Source organism: Lissotriton vulgaris, chromosome 11, assembly GCF_964263255.1.
Source record: "Lissotriton vulgaris chromosome 11, aLisVul1.2, whole genome shotgun sequence".
In the NCBI taxonomy this organism is placed as follows: Eukaryota; Metazoa; Chordata; class Amphibia; order Caudata; family Salamandridae; genus Lissotriton; species Lissotriton vulgaris.
In genome coordinates, this window is record NC_141699.1 from 461974202 (window position 1) to 461996245 (window position 22044).

Genomic DNA, 22044 nt, shown 5'->3' on the forward strand with positions numbered 1-22044 from the left:
ACTAATCCACACTAGTCAACACACCCACCTAGCACCTGACTGCCAACAACCATTGGGACACAACCACGACACAGACTATAAAATGACTCCCACCCACTACCACAATCCTTTGCATCACAGCATAGCTGCTAGCAAGAGGCCCAAGACGACGGACACACATACAACCACCACCCAAACACACCCACCACACAAACACCCACCACACCATTCCTACACACCACACACCTGCACCTCCCAACTCACTCAACCCACACCTTGAGCACCACACACCATGGCACCCAAGAAAAACCCTAAATTCACGGAGACAGAGTTGAAGGTTATGGTGGATGAAATCATCCGTGTTGAACCCCACATATTCGGGACACTAGTCCAGCAGACCGCCGTGGCTCACAAAAATCACATGAGGGACAGGATCGTAAGTCGGGTGAATGCGTCAGGGACCGTGCCAACGACAAAGCACGAGATCCAGAGGCGGTGGCATGACCTGAAAACCAGGGTCCAAGGCATCTGTGCCAAAAACCATCTACGCAAAAAACACAGTTGATGGACAGAATGCAGAACAATGTCTTACATTCACCCTAGTACAAAGATATGGGCCTAAATCCATCGTTTTTTTGCACTCCACACCACCCTAGGTCAGACAATGGCTATATGCAAATCAGCCCTGACCCTGTGCCTCATGGGAACAGTCCAGCCTGAACTACCAATCCATGTCTTTCCTAGACCGGAATCAAGCATTCAAGGACCGGTTTCTGGCTATCAGCCTTCTTCAGCCTGGATATCTTGACTCTAGTGATGCGTAGAGCCTGGGACTCACGTCTGAGCATACCCAGCCCACTAGGGGTGAAAATTGCAAAAAACACAGTTGATGGACATTTTGAGCATACTGCTGTACATGATTGTCAGTCTTATATAAACGATTCTACACAATTCTAACACTTCATACAATTACCCGGCGTTGTACTATGCCACTTCACTATCTATCACATTGAGTGACCAAGCCTAAAAATCGATTTTCCCAGTGTTACTGTTATTCCAACTCACTCTGGTAATCTGTGCTCTACGCTACCCACGTTTCGTTGTACCAGATATTAGATGTATCACTCACTACTAACGCGCTCCTTACGCTCAAGTTATATACGTCCGTTGGGTCGGCAATATAGTTAACTATGTGCGCCGTTCCACTCACCATTTGCAAGCTTCTAAACAACCCTTAACGGGTTTTCGTTACTAAGTACCCAAGCGTTCTAACGGCATATCTTCGATATTTACCTGCTTGATCTTCGCTCGCGTCTCTACGAAACGACTACGGGTTTGCGTTACTAGCATCTCCGGGTAGTTAATAGAGTGGGCATCTCCTGCGCATGCGTGTGACATGAGAGCGTTACACGCTGAACTTGTTTCTTAAAGAGATATTCCAGCTGTGAAACTTTATTAACTCACGTATTTTAAACATAATCTGAACTAGGGAAGTCAATGTATAAGTCTGTAGGGAGGGGCGATGTCTAACTATGCCGCTCTAGCAAAGTGTATATAATCAATTGCTGCTGCATGGTCTGACTATGGATCTGACACACCTAAAAGGCTGTTAGAATCTAGTATTGCAGTTAAAAAACATAAATGATTAACCACTAATAGTCCTTACAAGTAACACTGAAACTCAATCCTTTCATTCAACCCGTTGGGTTTCAAACTGTTCAAATTGAAAATCCAATGGTTTTCCCTCTTAAGTAAATTATTCTTGTTGGTCAGACCTTCTCTTTTGTTGACCTGTTCCAGGATGCAGGCTTTCAGTTGGCTTATATGATGTTTTTCTTCCTGAAAATGGGTAGCCACAGTGGATTTTTGTGAACCTGTTCGTATGTTGCTCTTGTGCTCGTTCAACCTTATTTTGAATTTCTTTTCTGTGTGACCCACATATATCCACCCACAAGGGCACTTCAACATGTATAGAATGTTAGCTGAGTCGCAAGTTCCATTGACTTTCTGGTAGATGTTATGCCCTTTCATAGGGTGGGTGATGGCGTTGCCCTTCATCATATTATTACAATTATTACAATTTAAACACGGAACTGTTCCTCGGTAATTTGTGGTTTCACCAGGTTCAGATGGTGTTTTCAAAAAGTCTGATACATTTTTCGCTCTGGTATATGCGAACATAGGTTCATTGGAGAATATTGCTTTGAAATTCGGCTCAATCCTCATCATAGGCTAATGTCTCTTAATGATAGCTTTGTATTGTTGACTTACAGTAGAATATTTACTCACACATGTTATCCGTGGTTGTTCAATGCGTGTTTTATTTGACAGAAGGTCTTCTCGGGTTTTTAAAGTAGTTCTGTGTATGGCTTGTTGCGTTACAGTGTCCGAATAGCCTCTATCCAAAAATCTTTTATTCATTATGTTCAGTTGCTGTTTCAATTGCTCTTCCTCAGAGACCACTCTTTTCACCCTAAGAAATTGGGAATATGGTAAATGTCATTTTAGTGCTGGGGGATGATGACTATCAAATCTCAGTAAGTTATTCCTGTCTGTTTCCTTCCGGTAGAGGTTTGTGGTAAACTGGCCTTCCATTTGTGTGATTTCTACATGTAAATATTGAATTGTTTTTGCATTAATATTCTAAGTGAACTTTATTCTGTCATCTTTAGAATCCAGTTTAATTAGTTGGTGTTTTAAGCTCTGATGACTGTCCTTCCAGACTACAAATATGTCGTCTATGAAACGTACATATAGGTTAATGCGCTCCATCCAAGTAGAGTCTTTGTACACGTGTTCCTCTTCGAATGCTGCCATGTGAAGGCCCGGTCCAGGACCAACGTTCCGGCCATGTCACCCACCGCCGTGCCAGGTGAGTGAACACCCGTCGGTGGGTGACATGCCTGGCATGGCGGTTGTGGACCGGGCCTGGCACGGCGGTTGTGGACGGGGCTGTGCCGGCCATAGGTGACATGCCTGGCACGGCGGTCCTGGACCGGGCCTAGCACTACGGTTGTGGATGGGGCTGTGCCGGCCGTGGGTGACATGCCTGGCACGGCGGTCCTGGACCGGGCCTGGCACGGCGGTTGTGGACGAGGCTGTGCCGGCCGTGGGTGACATGCCTGGCACGGCGGTTGTGGACCGGGCCTGGCACGGTGGTTGTGGACGGGGCTGTGCCGTCCCTGGGTGACATGCCTGGCACGGTGGTCCTGGACCAGGCCTGGCACGGCGGTCCTGGGCCAGGCTGGGCCGGCCGGTGTACGGTGGATGATGCAATGTGACTGTAAGGGGGGTCATAAACTGCCATGTCCATTGACATCATCAGAGAGATGTGTTGGCCTGCACCTCCCCCCCGGAATACGTGCACCGCCATGTTGGCGCCAGTGATTGAACATTGTTGCAAAAGAAGCATCCATCCCAGAAGCTTGCACATGCGGTTGCCGATGTGTGACCGTGACGGTCCGTGCACATGCAGCCAATGGGAAGATGGAACGCGGGCCGCGTATGCCCAATCGAAAGTAGCGGAAGCAGTGTACCGCAACACCAGGGCCAGTCATTGGCCCTTTTACAAACACGCATCCAGGGGTGACCAATTGCTGCCGACGAATGCCACTAACATGGGCTCAGGGCCCTATATATGTGTGATTTCCAAAAGCACACATTCAACGCTGTGAACCAGTGCTGCCTCTGACCATCACCTCGACCTCCTGCTGCTGAGCTGACCACCGACTGCTGCCTGTGACCATCACCTCGACCTCCTGCTGCTGAGCTGATCACCGACTCCTGCCTGTGACCATCACCTCTACCTCCTGCTACTGAGCTGACCACCGACTGCTGCCTGTGACCATCACCTTGAACTCCTGCTGCTGAGCTGACCACCGACTGCTGCCTGTGACCATCACCTCGACCTCCTGCTGCTGAGCTGGCCACCGACTGCTGCTGTAGTGCCACAGTCCAGGACCTTGCCATGCAGAGAGTGCGAGAGATCCGGTCTCGTCCCTTCACCGCCGCGGAACTAGATGTTCTTGTGGGCGGTGAGCTCAGCCACTACAAACAGCTGTACGATGCACCCGGACAGGTGGTAAGTGCAGTGGTGTACATGTTGTTGGCCCTGAGGTGGTCAGTGGCTCCTGTCTTCTGTAGGCCTGCCGGTGTGCTGTGGGACCTTCACATGTGTTGTGCAGAGCATGGCTGGATGTAGATACGTCTATCTACGTGGTATGTGCATGTCATACTGTCCACTTACGTTATCCTCTTGTATCCCGTCATGGTAGGTGAAGCTGCACCTTCGCAAGGCCGTGTGGAGGAGCATAGCACGTGATGTACGGGCAGTGGGGGTGTGCAATAGACGACACACACACTGCCACAAACGCTGGGACGACATTTCCAGGCTGAGCAAGAATGTAGCGGAGATGACACTGGGGATGATTCCAAGAACGCCACGTCTGGCCCAACGCTCCATAACCTCTCTCATGCACCGTATCATTGCTGTGACGCATCCTGACCTGTCCGACCGGCTGAGTGTGGATTAACAGCAAACTAGCAGTAAGCACACCTTCTGTGTATGTTACTTGGGAGTGCAATGCATGTATTGGTGCTCAGACACAGTAGTGACTTACGTGGTGGGTATGTATCGCAGCAATGCCATGTTGGTGCCATTGGCGGAGTGTAATTTGACATCCAGGTCCGGCATGTTGACACGCCACTTGCTTAGTAGTTGAGTGTTGAATCACATGCCGTAGAGGTCTGTGGCCCCATGGCAAGACATGTGTGCAGATCTACATGCTCTTCTTGCCCTGTCCGCATGCTGGACATGTTTCACGGCCAGCACCGGGTATTTCATATGAGGATGACTGGTAGGGGTGGGCATGTGCAGGATGGGGGCTAGATGTTCTTTGTCAGCAATGGAATTAGAGATTTCTTGTCCTTCTGTACGTGAGTGTGCCCATGACTTACACCTCTTTTCTGTGTATTTCAGCTTTGGCAGAGGGCACTCAGCCACAGACGGCGGAGATGAGTGGTGGCAATGCATCCGGATCAGACTTCACGCACACGCAGACTGACACAGAAAAGGGCAGCCCCGGAGAGGGGGATAGGACCGTCCCTGAGGACTCGCATGTCGAGACACCATCGTCCTCATCTTCCGAAAGTGTTGGTGAGTCAGATAGTGTTGGTGAGTCAGCACTGTTGGCACGCAGAAGTAGGGGGAGCAGAGTGGCATTCGGTGCAGGCACCGCTGCCCCTGCCCCGGTGACCCAAAATGCACTTTGTGCTGAGGATGTTGATCTGCTGCGACAGCTGTGTGTGGGGCAGACCAATATAATCAATACATTCCAAGACCACAATAGGAAGTTTGTGCAGGTGGTGGCATTCATGGAAGGGATACATGGCGATGTTGCTGGTCTACACAGGACAGTTCAGTCATTGGCAAGCAGTAAGTCGTCTGCCATTGTACAGTCGCATGGACAGGGTGCTCCTTCTGTTACCCCATCTACACCACTGGATATCTCAGTGGGGAGTGAATATTCTGACCAGGATTTTAATACAGGTTATTGCACTAGAAGCAGCCACAGACAGCATGTCAGGGCACGGAGGGCACAGACACCATCCCCTAGGTCAGAAAAATCTGTTCACAAAGACAACGTCAGATGCACTGGAGTTCACACACAGGATCCACAAGTGGTGTTGGGGGAAATGCCTTCACATGCTACACAGGCATCCCACACAAAAGGTGCTCCCAAGGCAAGGGATACTCCCAAGTCCATGGACACTCCCTTGGACAAGGACAGTCCAAAGACATCTCTAAAGGGCAGGGACACTCCCAAGGACAGGGACACTACTAAGGAAGGGGCCACTCCCAAGGCCAGGGACAAGGACAGTCCAAAGACAAAGGCACCTCAAAAAAGCAGGGACACTCCCAAGGACAGGGACACTACTAAGGAAGGGGCCACTCCCAAGGGCAGGGACAAGGACAATCCAAAGACAAAGGCACCTCTAAAGAGCAGGGACACTCCCAAGGACAGGGACACTACTAAGGAAGGGGCCACTCCCAAGGGCAGGGACAAGGACAGTCCAAAGACAAAGGCACCTCAAAAGAGCAGGGACACTCCCAAGGACAGGGACACTACTAAGGAAGGGGCCACTCCCAATGGCAGGGACAAGGACTGTCCAAAGACAAAGGCACCTCAAAAGAGCAGGGACACTCCCAAGGACAGGCACACAACAGAGGAAGGGGCATCTCCCAAGGGCAGGGACACACACAGGGAGAAGGTGTCTTCTGGAGACAGGTACACCACAGAGGACAAGTCTGCTGCCAGGAACAGGGCACCGTCCAGGAACAGGGAAAGTCCAGAGACAACACTCTTCCTACGGACAAGGCACATCCAAGGGACAAGGCTTCTCCCATAGACACTGGCGCAATCAAGGACAGGCATGCATCACCCCTGGCTGCACTGAGGCTGATGTTGTTGATGGAACGGAAACAGATGTCTCCACGGCGGAGTACCCCCATACCTCCACTCCCATCCTGGCCCGTCAGAAGCTGAGGAAGGAGTCCCCTGTTGTTGCATCCCCCATTACACATGATGCTGAGTCCAGGCGGCAGGAACACAGCAAACGACAAGCAGGGTCCAGCACGTCCCCAGAGAGCAGAGCCCCAGCAGCAGATACTCCACCTTTGGTGGGTGATGTTTCATGGAGTCCGCACCACTTGCCAGTCCTGTCATGTCCAGGGTGCCCTCACATATCCCAAAGAAACGTAGACACACACCATTGACACATGACCACACCGATGTGGCTCAAGTCAGGCTATCCCCAGCTCCCAGAGCCAACCTGCCACCTGGCCCATACAGCCCTGTGGCTCATCAATCCGGTGTTCTCAGTGGCGCATCAGAGGTTCACTCTCAGTTGTCAGATAGTGGCACTGTGTCTGTTGTCTGCTGTCATGCATCATGTTGTGGCACTGTCTCAGTTGTGCCCTCTCCTGTTTCTGGTGCTGGCAGTGTGTCTAGTTCGATGGCACATGTGTCGGTCACTAGAGCTGTGGCTGTGTGTCACACTCCTGGTTCTGGTGCTGGCAGTGTGTCTGGGTCTATGGCTCATGTGTCAGTCACTACATCTGTGGATGTGTGTCACACTCCTGGTTCTGGTGCTGGCAGTGTGTCTGGGTCTATGGCTCATGTGTCAGTCACTACATCTGTGGATGTGTGTCACACTCCTGGTTCTGGTGCTGGCAGTGTGTCTGGGTCTATGGCTCATGTGTCAGTCACTAGGACTGTGGCTGTGTCTCACACTCCAGTTTCTGGTGCTACCAGTGTGTCAGGGGTACTTCAGGCAGTCCAAGTGCTCCGTGATGTGCGGTGTGTTTCCCTTCACTCACATCTATTTGGAGTTGGTGTGTATATTGTCCATGTAAAAGACATTTGCATTGTTCTTGTCCTTGTGAGGGGTACCTTGCACCACGTACTTGTGCTGCCTCTGATGTACCTGCTGTGTTGGCCACAATGCCCTGTTGGTGTTCTGTACTGCAGTCTGCTCTCTCATGTGCTGCCTCTGATGTACCTGTTCGATTCCATGAACTGTTGATGCTCTGTGCCCCTCTCATGTGCTGCCTCTGATGTACCTGCTGTGTTGGCCACAATGCCCTGTTGGTGTTCTGATACTGCAGTCTGCCCTCTCATGTGCTGCCTCTGATGTACCTGTTCGATGCCATAGACTGTTGATGCACTTAGCCCCTCTCATGTGCTGCCTCTGATGTACCTGTTCGATTCCATGGACTGCTGATGCACTTGGCCCCTCTCATGTGCTGCCTCTGATGTACCTTCTGTGTTGGCCACAATGCCCTGTTGGTGTTCTGTACTGCAGTCTGCCCTCCCATGTGCTGCCTCTGATGTACCTGTTCGATTCCATGGACTGTTGATGCACTTAGCCCCTCTCATGTGCTGCCTCTGATGTACCTGTTCGATTCCATGGACTGTTGATGCACAAATCCCCTCTCATGTGCTGCCTCTGATGTACCTGTTCGATGCCATGGACTGTTGATGCACTTGGCCTCTCTCGTGTGCTGCCTCTGATGTACCTGCTGTGTTGGACACAATGCCCTGTTGGTGTTCTGTACTGCAGTCTGCCCTCTCATGTGCTGCCTCTGATGTACCTGTTTGATGCCATGAATTGTTGATGCACTTAGCCCCTCTCATGTGCTGCCTCTGATGTACCTGTTCGATTGCATGGACTGCTGATGCACTTGGCCCCTCTCATGTGCTGCCTCTGATGTACCTGCTGTGTTGGGCACAATGCCCTGTTGGTGTTTTGTACTGCAGTCTGCCCTCTCATGTGCTGCCTCTGATGTACCTGTTCGATTTCATGGACTGTTGATGCACTTAGCCCCTCTCATGTGCTGCCTCTGATGTACCTGTTCGATGCCATGGACTGTTGATGCACTTAGCCCCTCTCATGTGCTGCCTCTGATGTACCTGCTGTGTTGGCCACAATGCCCTGTTGGTGTTCTGATACTGCAGTATGCCCTCTCATGTGCTGCCTTTAATGTACCTACTCTGTGCATTGCCATGGACTGTTGATGCTCTGTGCCCCTCTCATGTTTTGCCTCTGATGTACCTGCTGTGTTGGCCACAATGCCCTGTTGCTGTTCTGATACTGCAGTCTGCCCTCTCATGTGCTGCCTCTGATGCACCTGTTCTGGTGTCCACAATGCCCATGCTCAAGCATACTCTGTGATTATACCCCCTTTATGTGTAATAAGGCAAGTCAATCATGTGTTGTGGTTTGTAGTAGTCATTCCTGCTTGTGTACTCCAGTTGTGGATTTGTATTTGCAACAAATAAGTGGTTTCTCAAACATGACACACGTCACGACCCTTGCAGGTACTCCCCTTCAGACAGCGAATGGTTTGTAGCGTACCTGCGTCGTCGTCGATAGTGGGCCATGACTTGCAGGTGGTGGATTGCGAAGAGTATCGGGAAAGCGTGTAGTGCTGGGTCCATGACGGCGAGCAGCTTGTGGTGGGTATCTCTGCTATGTATGGTATCTTCGCTGTGGGGAATCCGCCGTGTTCAGGCAGGTTGTTTTCCCGCAGCGGTTTTATGTGTATTTTCCGCCATCTTGATTTGGGGGACGGTCATTTATTTATTTTATATTTATTTTATTATTAATCTTATAGAGCGCGACAGCTACCCGTGAGGGTTTCCCAGCGCTAATTGACAGTGAGCAGCATAATTGATCCTGAAGAAGAAATTATTGGGCAAAGAGCCAGGTCTTTAAGGCTTTTCGGAAGCGGTGGTGGCACTGCTCCATACGTAGGTCCAGGGGAAGAGAATTCCAGAGTTTGGGTCCCAGTACAGCAAAGGAACGGCCACCTACTCTAGAAAGCCTGAACTTAGGCACGCAGAACAAGTGTTGGGAGGAAGATCGAAGAGAGCGTGCGGGCATATAAGGTTTGACGAGTGCTTGGAGATAAGTGGGAGCGGCTTCAATTTTAATCTTATGCATGAAGCATAGTGCCTTAAATTTTACCCAGTTGTCAAGATTAAGCCAGTGGAGTTGCTTGATGCGCTCCGTAATTGGATCGTATTTCCGGCATCCACACAGAAGCCGAGCAGCGGCATTCTGGACTAGTTGGAGACGGCGTATGACCGCTCTGGTAGCCCCCAGATAGAGCACGTTACTGTAGTCTAATCTAGAGGTCACCAGGGCCATAACAACAGATCTCTGGGTGTCGGATGGCAGAATCCAGAAGATTTTTCTCAGCCATCTTAGGATAGTGAAGCAGGTGGCTGTAACTTTATTGACCTGGTCTTTCATCGATAGATCCCTATCGATAAGAACCCCAAGATTTCTTGCTCGTTCCGATGGAATGGGTAAATCACCCATGGTCGACGGCCAATGTCTCGGACTCCAAAGGTCAGGCTTGTTACCAAAGACAAGCACCTCCGTCTTGTCGCTGTTGAGCTTAAGAAAATTACGGCTCATCCAGCGGGAAATGTCACTGAGACCAGATTGCAGAGAAGAAGGTGATGAAGGATCGGCTTGGGATAGAGAAAACACAATCTGAGAGTCATCGGCATAAGGAAAGAGATTGAGACCAGAGTGATGTGCGACATGTGCTAGCGGAACAACATAAAGATTGAAGAGAAGAGGACTAAGGATAGAACCCTGGGGAACACCATGAGGGGAATGATAAGTATTGGAAGTGGAGGTATTAGAAAAGATTTGAAAAGTCCTGTCAGTGAGAAAAGACGAGAGCCAGTGCAGGGCTTTGTCACAAATGCCAAAGGAGGCAAGGCTACTGAGAAGGATACTGTGAGAGACAGTATCGAAGGCTGCACTGAGATCGAGCAATATCAGTGCAGCCGTTTCACCTCGATCTAGTAATTGGCGAATATTCTCAGTTACTCCTAATAGAGTGGTTTCAGTGGAGAAGCCTTGACGAAAGCCTGATTGGGAGGGGTGAAGGAGATTGTTAGAGGTGACAAAACGTGAAAGATGTAAATGAATGTGCCTTTCAAAAATTTTTGAGAAAGCCGGCAACAATGAAATGGGCCGGAAATTGGCGGCAGCATTAGGATCTGCAGTGGGTTTCTTAAGGAGCGGGGTCACCATTGCATGCTTCCAGCTATGGGGGACCGTGGCTGAGTCAAGAGAAGCATTTAGTAAGGAACAGATCACATTGAGTTGGGAAGACTCAAGTTTACGTAGAACCGAAATGGGTAGGGGGTCCATGGGTGAGCCAGATTTAATATTGTTTAAAATTTCCAAAAGGGTGGCAGGTACGAGGTCAGGCCAAGTCTTCAAAGAAGCCGAAGGAAGGCAAGAAGTGGTGGGGGATGAACAAGGACTGGCATTGGATTCCTCATGGGTTATTATGTCTTTGTGAATTTTGTCAATTTTGGACGTGAAGTACTGGGCGTGTTCGTCACATTTCTTGCTGGGAAGAGGAGGGGGTATAGCAACTGTCTGTGAGCCAGCAAGGTCTTTTACTACTTTAAATAAGACATTTGATTTATTCATGGCTTCTGTAATCAGGTTATTGACATAAGTGGCTCTAGTGTGAGCACAAGCCTTGTGGTAAAGTTTCAATTCAACTTTGTACGAAAGCCCAGCAGCAGTGGAATAGTCCTTCCTCCAGGTACGTTCTAGTCTCTTACATTGGGATTTATGTAGACGGAGGGTTTCGTTGTACCAAGGGGCAGGAGAATTATGGACAATATTTTTCTTATTTGTGAGAGGGAGGCAAGTATTTATAGCATCGAAGAGCCAGGAGTTCACCGAGTTGGCAGCTGCATTCATATTGTCTAAGTTAGGTAGGTATTTAGGCATGAGATCGGACAATTTTTTATTAAGAGCTGCAATGTCCAGATTTTTCCAGACTCTCTTCTTGAGATTGAAAGAGGAATTTGGTATGGTCTGTGTTTTGTTTGTAGCTACAGTGAATTTAACTAGATAATGATCAGACCAAGAAACAGGTAAAGCAGGAGAGCTTGTTATTAGCGAAGAATTGGAGAAAATAGGATGTAAAAGATGCCCGCCCTTGTGGGTGGGACCCTTGTTATGTAAGATTAAATTCATAGCGGCAAGATCAGTAATGCAGTTTCCTGCTGATTTATCATAGGGGTTGTCCAAGTGTAAATTTAAATCACCAATGACAAAGAAGTTACTGGAAGAAACGAGCACTGATGCAATATAATCCAAGAATTGGGTGTACCAAGAGTTTACAGTGCCAGGGGGACAGTACATTAGGAGCCCAGTAAGAGTGTTATTGGGATTTAGAGTGAGCTTGAAGTGAAGAGCATCACATCCGCTCAAAGTGATAGGGTCCGAGTGGCACTGGTATTTTTTGTTAAAAATGATCGCTACACCACCTCCAGTCCTTTTAGGACGGTCATTTCGGACAATGGCATAATCAGTAGGCAACGCTTCGGCGATGTCAGGGCCGGTCATTGACATCAGTCCGTACGGCGGTGTCTCTGGATTGGTTACGTCCGCTGTGTGGTCGGGTGTATTTAGGCAGCGGTGCGTGCTCTTCCGTCGCGGACGGAATTTTGACACTCTTTCCTATCCTGATATGGCAGACGAAGTGACCGCGGCAGGCGGACACAGAAACAGCTTTTTCCGCATACTCCAGGGCTGCGGTCGCACTTCCGTCCGCCATCATAATGAGCCCCTATGTGTTTTTATAAAGTTTTATAACTGTATAGTGTATTCTTTTATGGTTGTAACAAACTAAATAAAGTTTTAATGACTGCCTGACTGACTGACTGACTGACTCTGGACTCTTCAACAGAACCGATTTTAGTCTCTGACCACACTGCTACTACTTACTCTTTTAAATCCTCCCCCACCGCCAGAGAGATTAGATTGGCACATGAGCAAGGAGCTCCTAGAATCTGAAGATGACAGGCTATGGCTTAGGAAAAGAAATTTCACAATTCCTAAAAGAAAATGTTGGGTCGTTTTCCTCACCTGTGGTCCTATGGGACACATGGCTAAAAGAAAATAAGCATACCAAAACTTCTTTAGTTAACATTAATAAGGTTATTAATGAAAGACATCTTCATACAGAACCTCCCAGGACCTCTATCAAATTACAGAAATTAAGAGACTCCAATATGAATATAATTCCATTATCAGTAAGAGAGCACACTTGGCAGTACAGGCCCAAAAGAGGAAGAGCTTCTTCTATTTAATAAGGCTGGCAAATCACTAGCAGCACACCTCAAATTTAAACACAATAATTCTTTTATGTCTGCAATTAAGATCCCCAAGGCATCACTAAGATTAAAAAATCTGAAATCGTAGTAAATTTTTGAAATTTTTATGCCACACTTTACACTCTGAAGATTGTAGCCTCAACATATGTCTGTGCACACTTTCTCAAACTTACACCAGTGAAATCTCTCTCAAATGCAAAGAACACTCCCCTTTTAACATACTGATTGACTCTAGAGAAATTGTCCAGACGGGCTTCTGATCGTATTCTACAAGTTCCTTCCTGATTCAATCTTGCCACCCTTGGAAGCATTGCTCCACCACTTTGCCATTTCTGGTCTTTTGCCTGGCTCGGCAGCAGAGGCTACCATAGTTGTCCTCCCTGTAGAGGGGAAAGACCACCTTGATGCTAAGAATTATAGACCCATTTCCCTCTTGAATATGGAGGCAAAAACCAATGCGGAAATCCTAGCGAAATGTCTAGAACCTCTGATTCCTAAATCAATCCATCAAACGCAGTCCAGGTTTGTCAAGCATAGATTGGCGTGTGATAATACTTGTCTCGAAAAAGCCACTCTTCCCCATTGTCCAGCCACTATAGCTATTGCACTGGAAGCCAAAAAGGTCTTTGATAAAGTACCTTTCTTGAGGCGTCTCTGGACTGTTATAATCTGGGTGAAGTGATACCTTTTCTTCAATGGTTATGCCTCTATATGCCGCTCCCACTGCTAGAATATGAATTCATGGGCCTCTCTGTTCCCCTTTCTGTCCAGCCACTATAGCTATTGCACTGGAATCCAAAAAGGTCTTTGATAAAGTACCTTTCTTGAGGCGTCTCTGGACTGTTATAATCTGGGTGAAGTGATACCTTTTCTTCAATGGTTATGCCTCTATATGCCGCTCCCACTGCTAGAATATGAATTCATGGGCCTCTCTGTTCCCCTTTCTGTCTACATCAAGGTGCTCATCAAGGTTGTCCTCAATTTTTCCTTCTGTTGCTTCTGGTGATAGACCCTCGGTTGATTTTGATTATTAAGTCCCCTGATATCAGTGGTCTTGTTATTGGTCTACATACATTTAAAACAGCTACATATGCAGATGACATACTTATTTTCTCAGAGAACCCTGACACTACAATCCCCAAAGAACTTTCGCTGATTCAATCTTTTTCCTGAATTTTTGGGCTACACTTTAAATAGATACAAGACAGACTTTATGCCTCTCGATGTCTACTGTTATTCTTCTTGTATTGGACAGTCTGGTCTTCAGTGGCAACCAAAAATGATGAAATATCTTGGTTTTCTAGTAATCTCTCAGAGTCAGTAGCCGTTAATGAGAAGAAAACCCTAGATAAAATTAGAGGCCGACTACCTTCCTGGTCACCAAAATGTATATTGTGGTGGGTGAGATTAAAAAATGTTGAACATGATGATTACTCCATTTGTGAATTTCCTGGCCATGATATTTCCTGTACGCCTATCTCCAATGCTTTTTCTACAGTTGATAATTATCTTCAAGCTTTCAATGGTCCAAAATAAAAACCATTCTGTATTTCAAAAAGATCAGCTTGTCACGTCTGATGGGAGGGTATGATCTCCCCAATTGGTTGGATTACCAAATGCCCTTTCTTGTTGCACCTGTGCTGGCTTGATGCTCAGTCCAATATAGCAGTTCACTGGCTCTTGATAGAATGCCTCCTTATCTTTCCATACTCCCTGGTTGTGGCGCTAACAATTAACATTCTGGCGTTACCTTCTTCCTCCTGTATTTTCTTTGATACAATTCACGCTTTTAAGACGGTGGACAAATTTTCGTCCCCCATCCTATCAAAATCCTACGCCCTCTCTTTATGGAGTAACCCAAAAACAGCATCCGCAGTCTCAGCCAAAATGGGCCCTGATGGGCCACCAAAGGTATCAATGTGGGTTGTATGCCGGAATCACAATTGCCTAAACCAGGCTTGTCTATCCAACGCAAGGGCAAAAATGACCATTCCTGAGCAACGCAAGTAAGCACTATGCATGTCTGAACCACGCAAATACATTAAACCGACTAAACAAGCCTTAACCATGCATACCATTACCACGCATGCTTTAACCACGCATACTGTAGCAACTCATGTTTTAGAGCACAGGGAATATGCCTTTTAACACACTAAAATTTACATATTTATATCAATTTTTCAAATGTCCAAAGAATGGAAAAAAACATATTACTTCCCCAACACCATATTTCGAACGATAAGAGTAAATGCAAACCGTGTACAAAAGTGACTTTAAAAGCTGAAACGAGTTTCAAAGCACCAGATTGCTAAAGTAGTCCTTCCTCTATTCCCACCAAACATTGCATTCCTTTGTGAAATGGCTGACTTTTTATGACTGGTTTGCAAATAAACATCATTTTTTTAAACGTACAAAATAAATACACTTTATGTCACAAGCAAACACTCCTTTAAAAATGATGTTCAAAGCATGTTTTTGTCAAAAACATATATTAAAGTGTCGTCCACCATTTGGTACACTGAATTCCTTTGTGACCACACGCTCCGTTGTGAGCAGAAAAATGAGATCCCCATCCAGTAAAAAACACTGCCATCCAGCCATATAAAAAGGTAAATCTATAGGAATATTCGATCAAATCCAAATCAGCATGAAATAGAAAACATGTATTTAGAAAGTATTTTTAAAATTACTCTAGACTTTTGAAAAAATTACTTCGAGGGTGACCTCTAGTTTCCTTCACTAAACCTCAACATCGGAAGGTAAATAATCAAAAAATTATTATAATGGCAGGTAATAAAAAAAATGTTTTTGATTTTTTAAAACAGAGAAAGGCAGTTCACTCTTTATATCTACACATGGCAAATGCTAATCACTTACTTCAGGGTAGGTGAGTTCCTACTCCGCTGTGTACTATTGCTACTCCACCAAGTACTTAACTCAGGACACGATCCAGATAGTGACTGGGGGGTAAAATTATTATTCAAACTCCTCCAGGTACTTAACCTCAGGGCAGGTGCTGCACAAAGTCAGGGGGAAAATTACAGTTCCTACTCCAATGGGTATTTACCTCAGGGCAGGTGCTGGACAGTGACTCAGGGGGCAAAATTACCATTCAGACTCCTCCTCCGGTTGCTTACCTCAAGTCAGTTGCTGGACATTGGCCAAGGGACAAAATTAATTAATTAATTAAATAATTCAAACTCCGCTGGTTGCTTACCACGGAGCAGGTGCTGGACAGTGACTAGGGGGCAAAATTACTATTATAACTCCACTTGGTGCTTACTTCAGGGCAGGTGCAGGGCAGTGCTTTTGGGAAAAATCACTATTCTAACACCATGTACTTACCTCTGGGTAGCTAATGGACAGTGACTGGAGGGCAAAAATACTATGCAAACTCAGCCGGGTGCTTACCTCAGGGCAGGTGATGGACAGTGACTAGGGGGCAAATGTACTATTCAAACTCCGCCAGGTGTCCACCTCAGGGCCGGAACTGGGCAGGAACTAGGGGGCAAAAAAACAATTTAAACCACACCGGGTGCTTAACTCAGGGCAAGTGCTGGAGAGTGTTTGGGGCAGAATCAGAATTACTATTCCTACTCCCCTGTGTATTACTTCAGGGCAGGGGCTGGACCATGAATGGAGGGCAAAATTACTATTCCAACTCCGCCAGGGGTCCAACTCAGGCTAGGTACTGGACAGTGACTAGGAGGCAAAATTATTATTTAAACTATGCCTGGTGTTTACCTCAGGGCGGGTGCTAGACAGTGACTGGAGGGCAAATTTACTATTGTTACTCTGCTGGGTACTTACCTCAGGGCAGGTGCTTGACAGTGACTGGAGAGCAAAATTACTATTCAAAGTCCCACAGGTGCTTACATCAGGGAAGGTGCTGGACAGTGACTAGGGAGCAAAATTACTATTCAAACTCCGCAGGTGCTTACCTCAAGATAGTTGCTGGACAGTGACTGGGGGCAAAATTACTATTCTAACTCCAACATGTACTTACCTCAGTGCAGGTGCTGGACAGTGACTAGGTGTGGTGGTGAGCCTCAGCAAGGCCTACCCGTGCGAGGGGTACTTCCTTCTCTGCACAGAGTCCTCAGACCAATAGAAAGAAGTTGGCACAGAAGCTGGAATAGAAAAGACAGAGTTTAATAAACCTCATGAGGTGGAACTACATTCACACAACACCCTTCGACAATGTACGAAGTAGCACACTGACTGGAAGGAGCTTGGACCTTTTATTCCCACACATGGGCTCAAATGAAGGTGGTACAAGTACAGAATGCTGGTTTTAAATACATATAAGGTCATACAGAGAGTGTGCTGGCAACAAGTGGGAGGGGCTGACAGTTAACTAATTCTGGTGGACACATCCTGACAGTTACACGTTGGGGACAGCTGTAAGCTCAATTGAGCATGTGTGAAGCAAAAGAGGCTAAATATATCTCGTCTCTAGGCAGAGTTCAAGAGCAGTTGACAGGAAGGTAGGACAGAGCACATGGCGAGCACATGGCAAACGAAATGGCTGCCAGAAATACAAAATGGATTCCACACAACGGACAAGATAGTCTCTAAATACAAGATGTCTTCTGCTAATGCTTAACCTAATCGCTGCTAAATTACAACAGACGACACTTTCAGCATTAGCTGAAGTAATCTAATGTTTATCTGGAGTAATCTAGATATGCATCCTGTACATTGATGTTCATCATCTCAGTAATTTCATTATTTAGTATTTGTTGTGCTTTTATGTTTGCAGTATTTCCTTTGGCAGGTGACAAGCAGTGATGCACCTGGAGCAAAGCATAGGACCAAACTGTATACAAGTACAGCATGTAAATAGTATCACCAGTAGTATACATAGAATAGTCAGGAGGTTCCAGCCCCAAGTAGCAAAGAGTGTCCATACCCAGTTTGAAAATGTCCATGTACCAGTCTCTGTGTGATTTTCTGCAGCAATCTTATGCAGTTTTGAGATTGCATCATATACTGAAGGTGAGTGATCTGGTATAAATACACAACAACTGCTACCGTTGATGCGACATGCACCACCTCGATCAGCCAAAATCACGTCTAGCACAATCCGATTTTGGAGTGCAACAATCCTCACAATTTGTAGTTCTTCTGTAATGTTCCCAAGTGCCATAGCTGTTTGATTGGTGACAGCTGCCACAACACGAGTTAATCGCCTTATCTTTCTGCTATTCAATGCAGCACCCACAAAGAAGAACAAACCCAAATTGAAATCGACATATTGTTGCAAAGTGGTATCTGGTCTGATCAACTTAATCTGCACTTATTGTTCGTTTATATTTATTCTTGGAAATGTCATTATACAACTTTAAATTCAGGTGATATGATGGAGGGGCCAAAAACACAGGTGATAACAAAAATGATATGTAACATATCCCGGACCACCCAACAGGCAATTGATTGTATCCTTTATTACCGCATATAAAATACTAATTATGCGAAGACATAAAACTACTGTTGTTAGCTCCTTCAATAATTATTGTCAAAATACATTCACTCCATCCTATGGGAATTCTCCCAACACTACTTATATACAGTTCTGCTTTAGCTCTGGTCACACAAAAAACAAAAGGTCCATTATCTTTGATAGTCCTCATATTTGTGAAGACATATGGTGTCGAAATATTGTCCGGTTGGTACTCTTCCCATTCCCATTTAGTACCTGTAGCTTGAGGATAACCATGTTTATCTTGCTAGCATACTTTATTCAACCAAAAGATGATTCCACCTATTTAGGGCTTTCCGAAAGCAAACAAAAGGGCATACCAAGCTTGACATGAACCATTGTGGGAAACGGTAGAGGAATAAAAAGTGTTCATCCTTTCCTTTGGTGTGCAGCTATCATCCCACACACCCAACAATTGGCAGTATTTGTGGGATTGTGTGTATGATGCAACATCTGGATGAATGTGGTATTTAGGTAGGATTGTCGATGCTTCTGCTCGTGATAGGGAATTGTAAAATAGTGATGTTCCACTGAAGCTGGAGTAGTGGCAACAAGAAGCTGTCGAGCAGGAGCCACTTTCTCAACAAACCAGGTGATTATCGCCATAACCACCAGAGCAACAACAAACCCTACAGCACAAATGATTCTTTTGTTATTCATTTCAGCAACAGCGATAATTGATCTTCCTAAAAACTCGTTGAAAACAATCGTTGGAGCTCTTATCCCTTGGGCAGCCGCTGATTTCTTCACCATGGCCAAGACGGGTGTCAATACACTAACGTAGGGCTGATCCCCCCCCCCCTTGCCACATCGACTCCCCGTTTCACTAACCCAGGGCGGTAGCTCAACCAGTCTTTTTCAACACTGCAGATTCTTTCCTTGGTCTCAGGTGGTATTGCGATGCTCCAGGAATCATGTGGTCCGGGAAGACTTCCGCAGATTCGTCAGGTGAGATAGCTTGACCTTTCTTTGTCTCCAGAATCTCTCGATGGTTGGTCAGCACAGCAGGTTCCACCAAGGCAGGCGACACACTTCCAGTGTGTGCTGTGGACCCAGTTCTTCTTGTTCGTCACTCGAACTGCTGTCCTTGTAGTCAGGAGCACCTGCTCGGACCTCGCCACCACGGTTCCAGGCTGTTCAATCTGTCGAAGACCTTGACCATCACATAGTCGCCAGGACTGAGTTCGTGAGCCTCACCTGTAGATCTGTCAGGAAGCGCTTCTCGAACCTGTTGATGAATAGAGATCAAACTGTTGGTTAACTGTGCCAAATAATCATTCATCAGAACACAAGGAACATCATGTATGGGCGTGGCTTAGGAACTCCCCAAAAATTCATCGGTCTCCCAAAGACCACTTCATACGGGGTGAGACCAGATCGTGAATGTGGCACCGATCTTATGGACAACAAAGCCAAGGCTACTGCATCTGGCCACTTTAAAGATGTGGAAGCCAGTTTTTTTGCCAACTTCAATTTTAAAGTAGCATTGTATCTTTCCACTAATCTTGCTGATTGCGGGTGGAAGACTGTATGGAATTTCTGTTGGATCCCTAACCCTTTCAGGACATGCTCAACAACTTGCCCAATAAAATGAGGTCCGTTGTCACTCCACAAAAGCTTACAAACACCATATCTAGGAAAAAACTTCTTTAGAAGCACCTTTGCTGTGGTGAGAGCAGTACTATCCTTTGTAGGGTATGCCTCTATCCATTTACTGAAGGCACATACCACCACTAGGACATATTTTAGATTATTGAAGCGTTCAAGTTGAATGTAATCCATCTGCAAGACTTCAAAAGGTGCAGTTGGTGTAGCAAACCCTCCTGTAGGAGTCTGTGTCCCTTTTCCAGGATTATACTGCCAACAGATCAAACAGGACTGTACCACTCTTTTAGCTGTGCTGGCAATTTCAGGGTACTCCCAAACTTGCGTAAGCAATTTAGTTATTGCTAGAGCTTCAACATGTGCCAGCCCATGTACCATTTGAACCATAGGTTGTAAATAAGCTGCAGGCAATTTCCACTTACTCATTTCTTTGTTACGCCAAAAACCCTCATCTTCTAACATTCCTTCTTTAGACCATTGCTCAAGCTCTTCCACAGAGGCAGATCTCTGTACATCCAATACTTCCTCTCTAGCGTCATGCCAACGCTCAGCTTGAGACTTCACTACTGTTATGACCGGATTTTCTGATTAGATGGGATCAGCCCCTAGGGGCCCCTCCAACCCAGCCAGAACGTAATCACATCCCTCCTCAGGACTATCCATCCAGGCACCTGGGTACCTACCTGAGGATGGGGAACTCGCAATATACAAGCTCATATTATTAAAAACACCACTAAATCTATAGGGATACTAAGAATACTCACTGATTACTAGGGATATCCATACCCTACACCACACTCATACATCAGTTAGTCTCGCGGCCACCCCGACCCAGACCGGTCTACCCTAGGGCAGATATGACACACAATCCGGTGCGTCTACACATGGGCCTGCAGAACCCAATGCTCCCTTTTCCAAACGGTTCGCAATCCTGCAAACCTACACGCCAGTCTCCCACCTGACGCTCTCACTTACGCAAGCCACAATCTTGTGGGTATCCACGCTGGTCTCCTACCCAACGTTCTCACTAACGCCGCATATCAACGACGACCACATTCCTATGAACACCTATATATATATATATTGGGAAGTCTCTTCACTAAGGGTCTGCTACTACAATATTAGGAGTTAGCCAATTAATATAATGTACCTCTTATTCTTGGCATCATAGGTCCACTCACTCCCTATTTATGTGATCACCACTTACCTGATTGGGATTACTCATCCATTCATGTACCTAGTAAACTCCTAGAAGATACATTTACCTAGATTGAACAAGGATATAAGGCACTTTACAGTTTGGTTTTATTAGAACAATATAAACATTTACACAGATCTGTAACTGACAAAGACTATAGGTAGAACACACCGCTGAAAGAGAAAAGATTAGACATACAATAGCTTAGGGAATAAGGACAAAATTAAGGGTGGAGTTCACCTGATTAGTGTGTAGTCTTGTTCTAGCTGTCATCTGGGTTCCTCTCTCGTCTGTGCCTTGGCTCATCTCAGACTCTCTCTCTCTCCTGCACTCTTGGGTACACCTCTGCGCTGATCACTTTGCACTGGACTCCTCTCCTCCACGAACTGTCTCCACCTTCCAGCTTCAATCTAATGGTTCCTGCCGCTCTGATCACCGTTCATTCCACTAGCTTATTCACTCTGTCTCTGCACCAATGTCCAAATAACTCCATCTGCTCCCATAGGTTAGTCCACGATCTCTCCTCCGTCTCTTCTAAAAGGCATTACTTCAGACTCCAGCTATTCACACCTCCTCCTGATAAGTAACTGCTTCTGACTGCTTCCTTCAGTTCCAGTTCACTATTCAACTCAGCTCTCTCTCCAGCTTGAACCCTCTCTCTCTGCCAACTCCACTCCACTGCTTTCCACTCCTCCACCTCAACACGACTGACTGGCTTCGCCACCTCCACTCGACTCGACTCTACTCGACTCACTGACTCCGCCTCTGCACTTCACTGATATAGAATACTGTTTCCTCATGGAAAGTTCCAGCCAGCAGCTTCCTCCCACCAATCCCATGCACCAGGCTCCTTGCCCCGGGAACAATTCCTGATTTGATTCAGCTCTGGCCGGTTCTCTCCGGTTCGCTTAGGGCGAACAACAGCCTTAACTATAAACTTTGCCTTTACCCTGAAAAGCCTCTCAGCTTCATCAAGATGGAGTCCCTCTAGCTCTAGGCCTGTAGGCCTGAAAGGGATGAAATGCCCCTTAGCTCTGCCAGAATACCTACATAAACCA

General features: G+C 46.6%; 1 protein-coding gene across 1 annotated transcript in view; it reads left to right on the forward strand.

Annotated features, from left to right (window-relative positions):
- Window positions 1-319: 319 nt before the first annotated feature.
- LOC147679977 (uncharacterized) overlaps window positions 320-22044 on the forward strand; it is a 68216-nt gene continuing 46491 nt past the window's right edge. The window contains exons 1-2 of the mRNA XM_086942485.1: window positions 320-415; window positions 5278-5841. Coding sequence (XP_086798611.1) covers window positions 320-415; window positions 5278-5841 — 660 coding nt within the window. The remainder of the gene's footprint in view (window positions 416-5277; window positions 5842-22044) is intronic.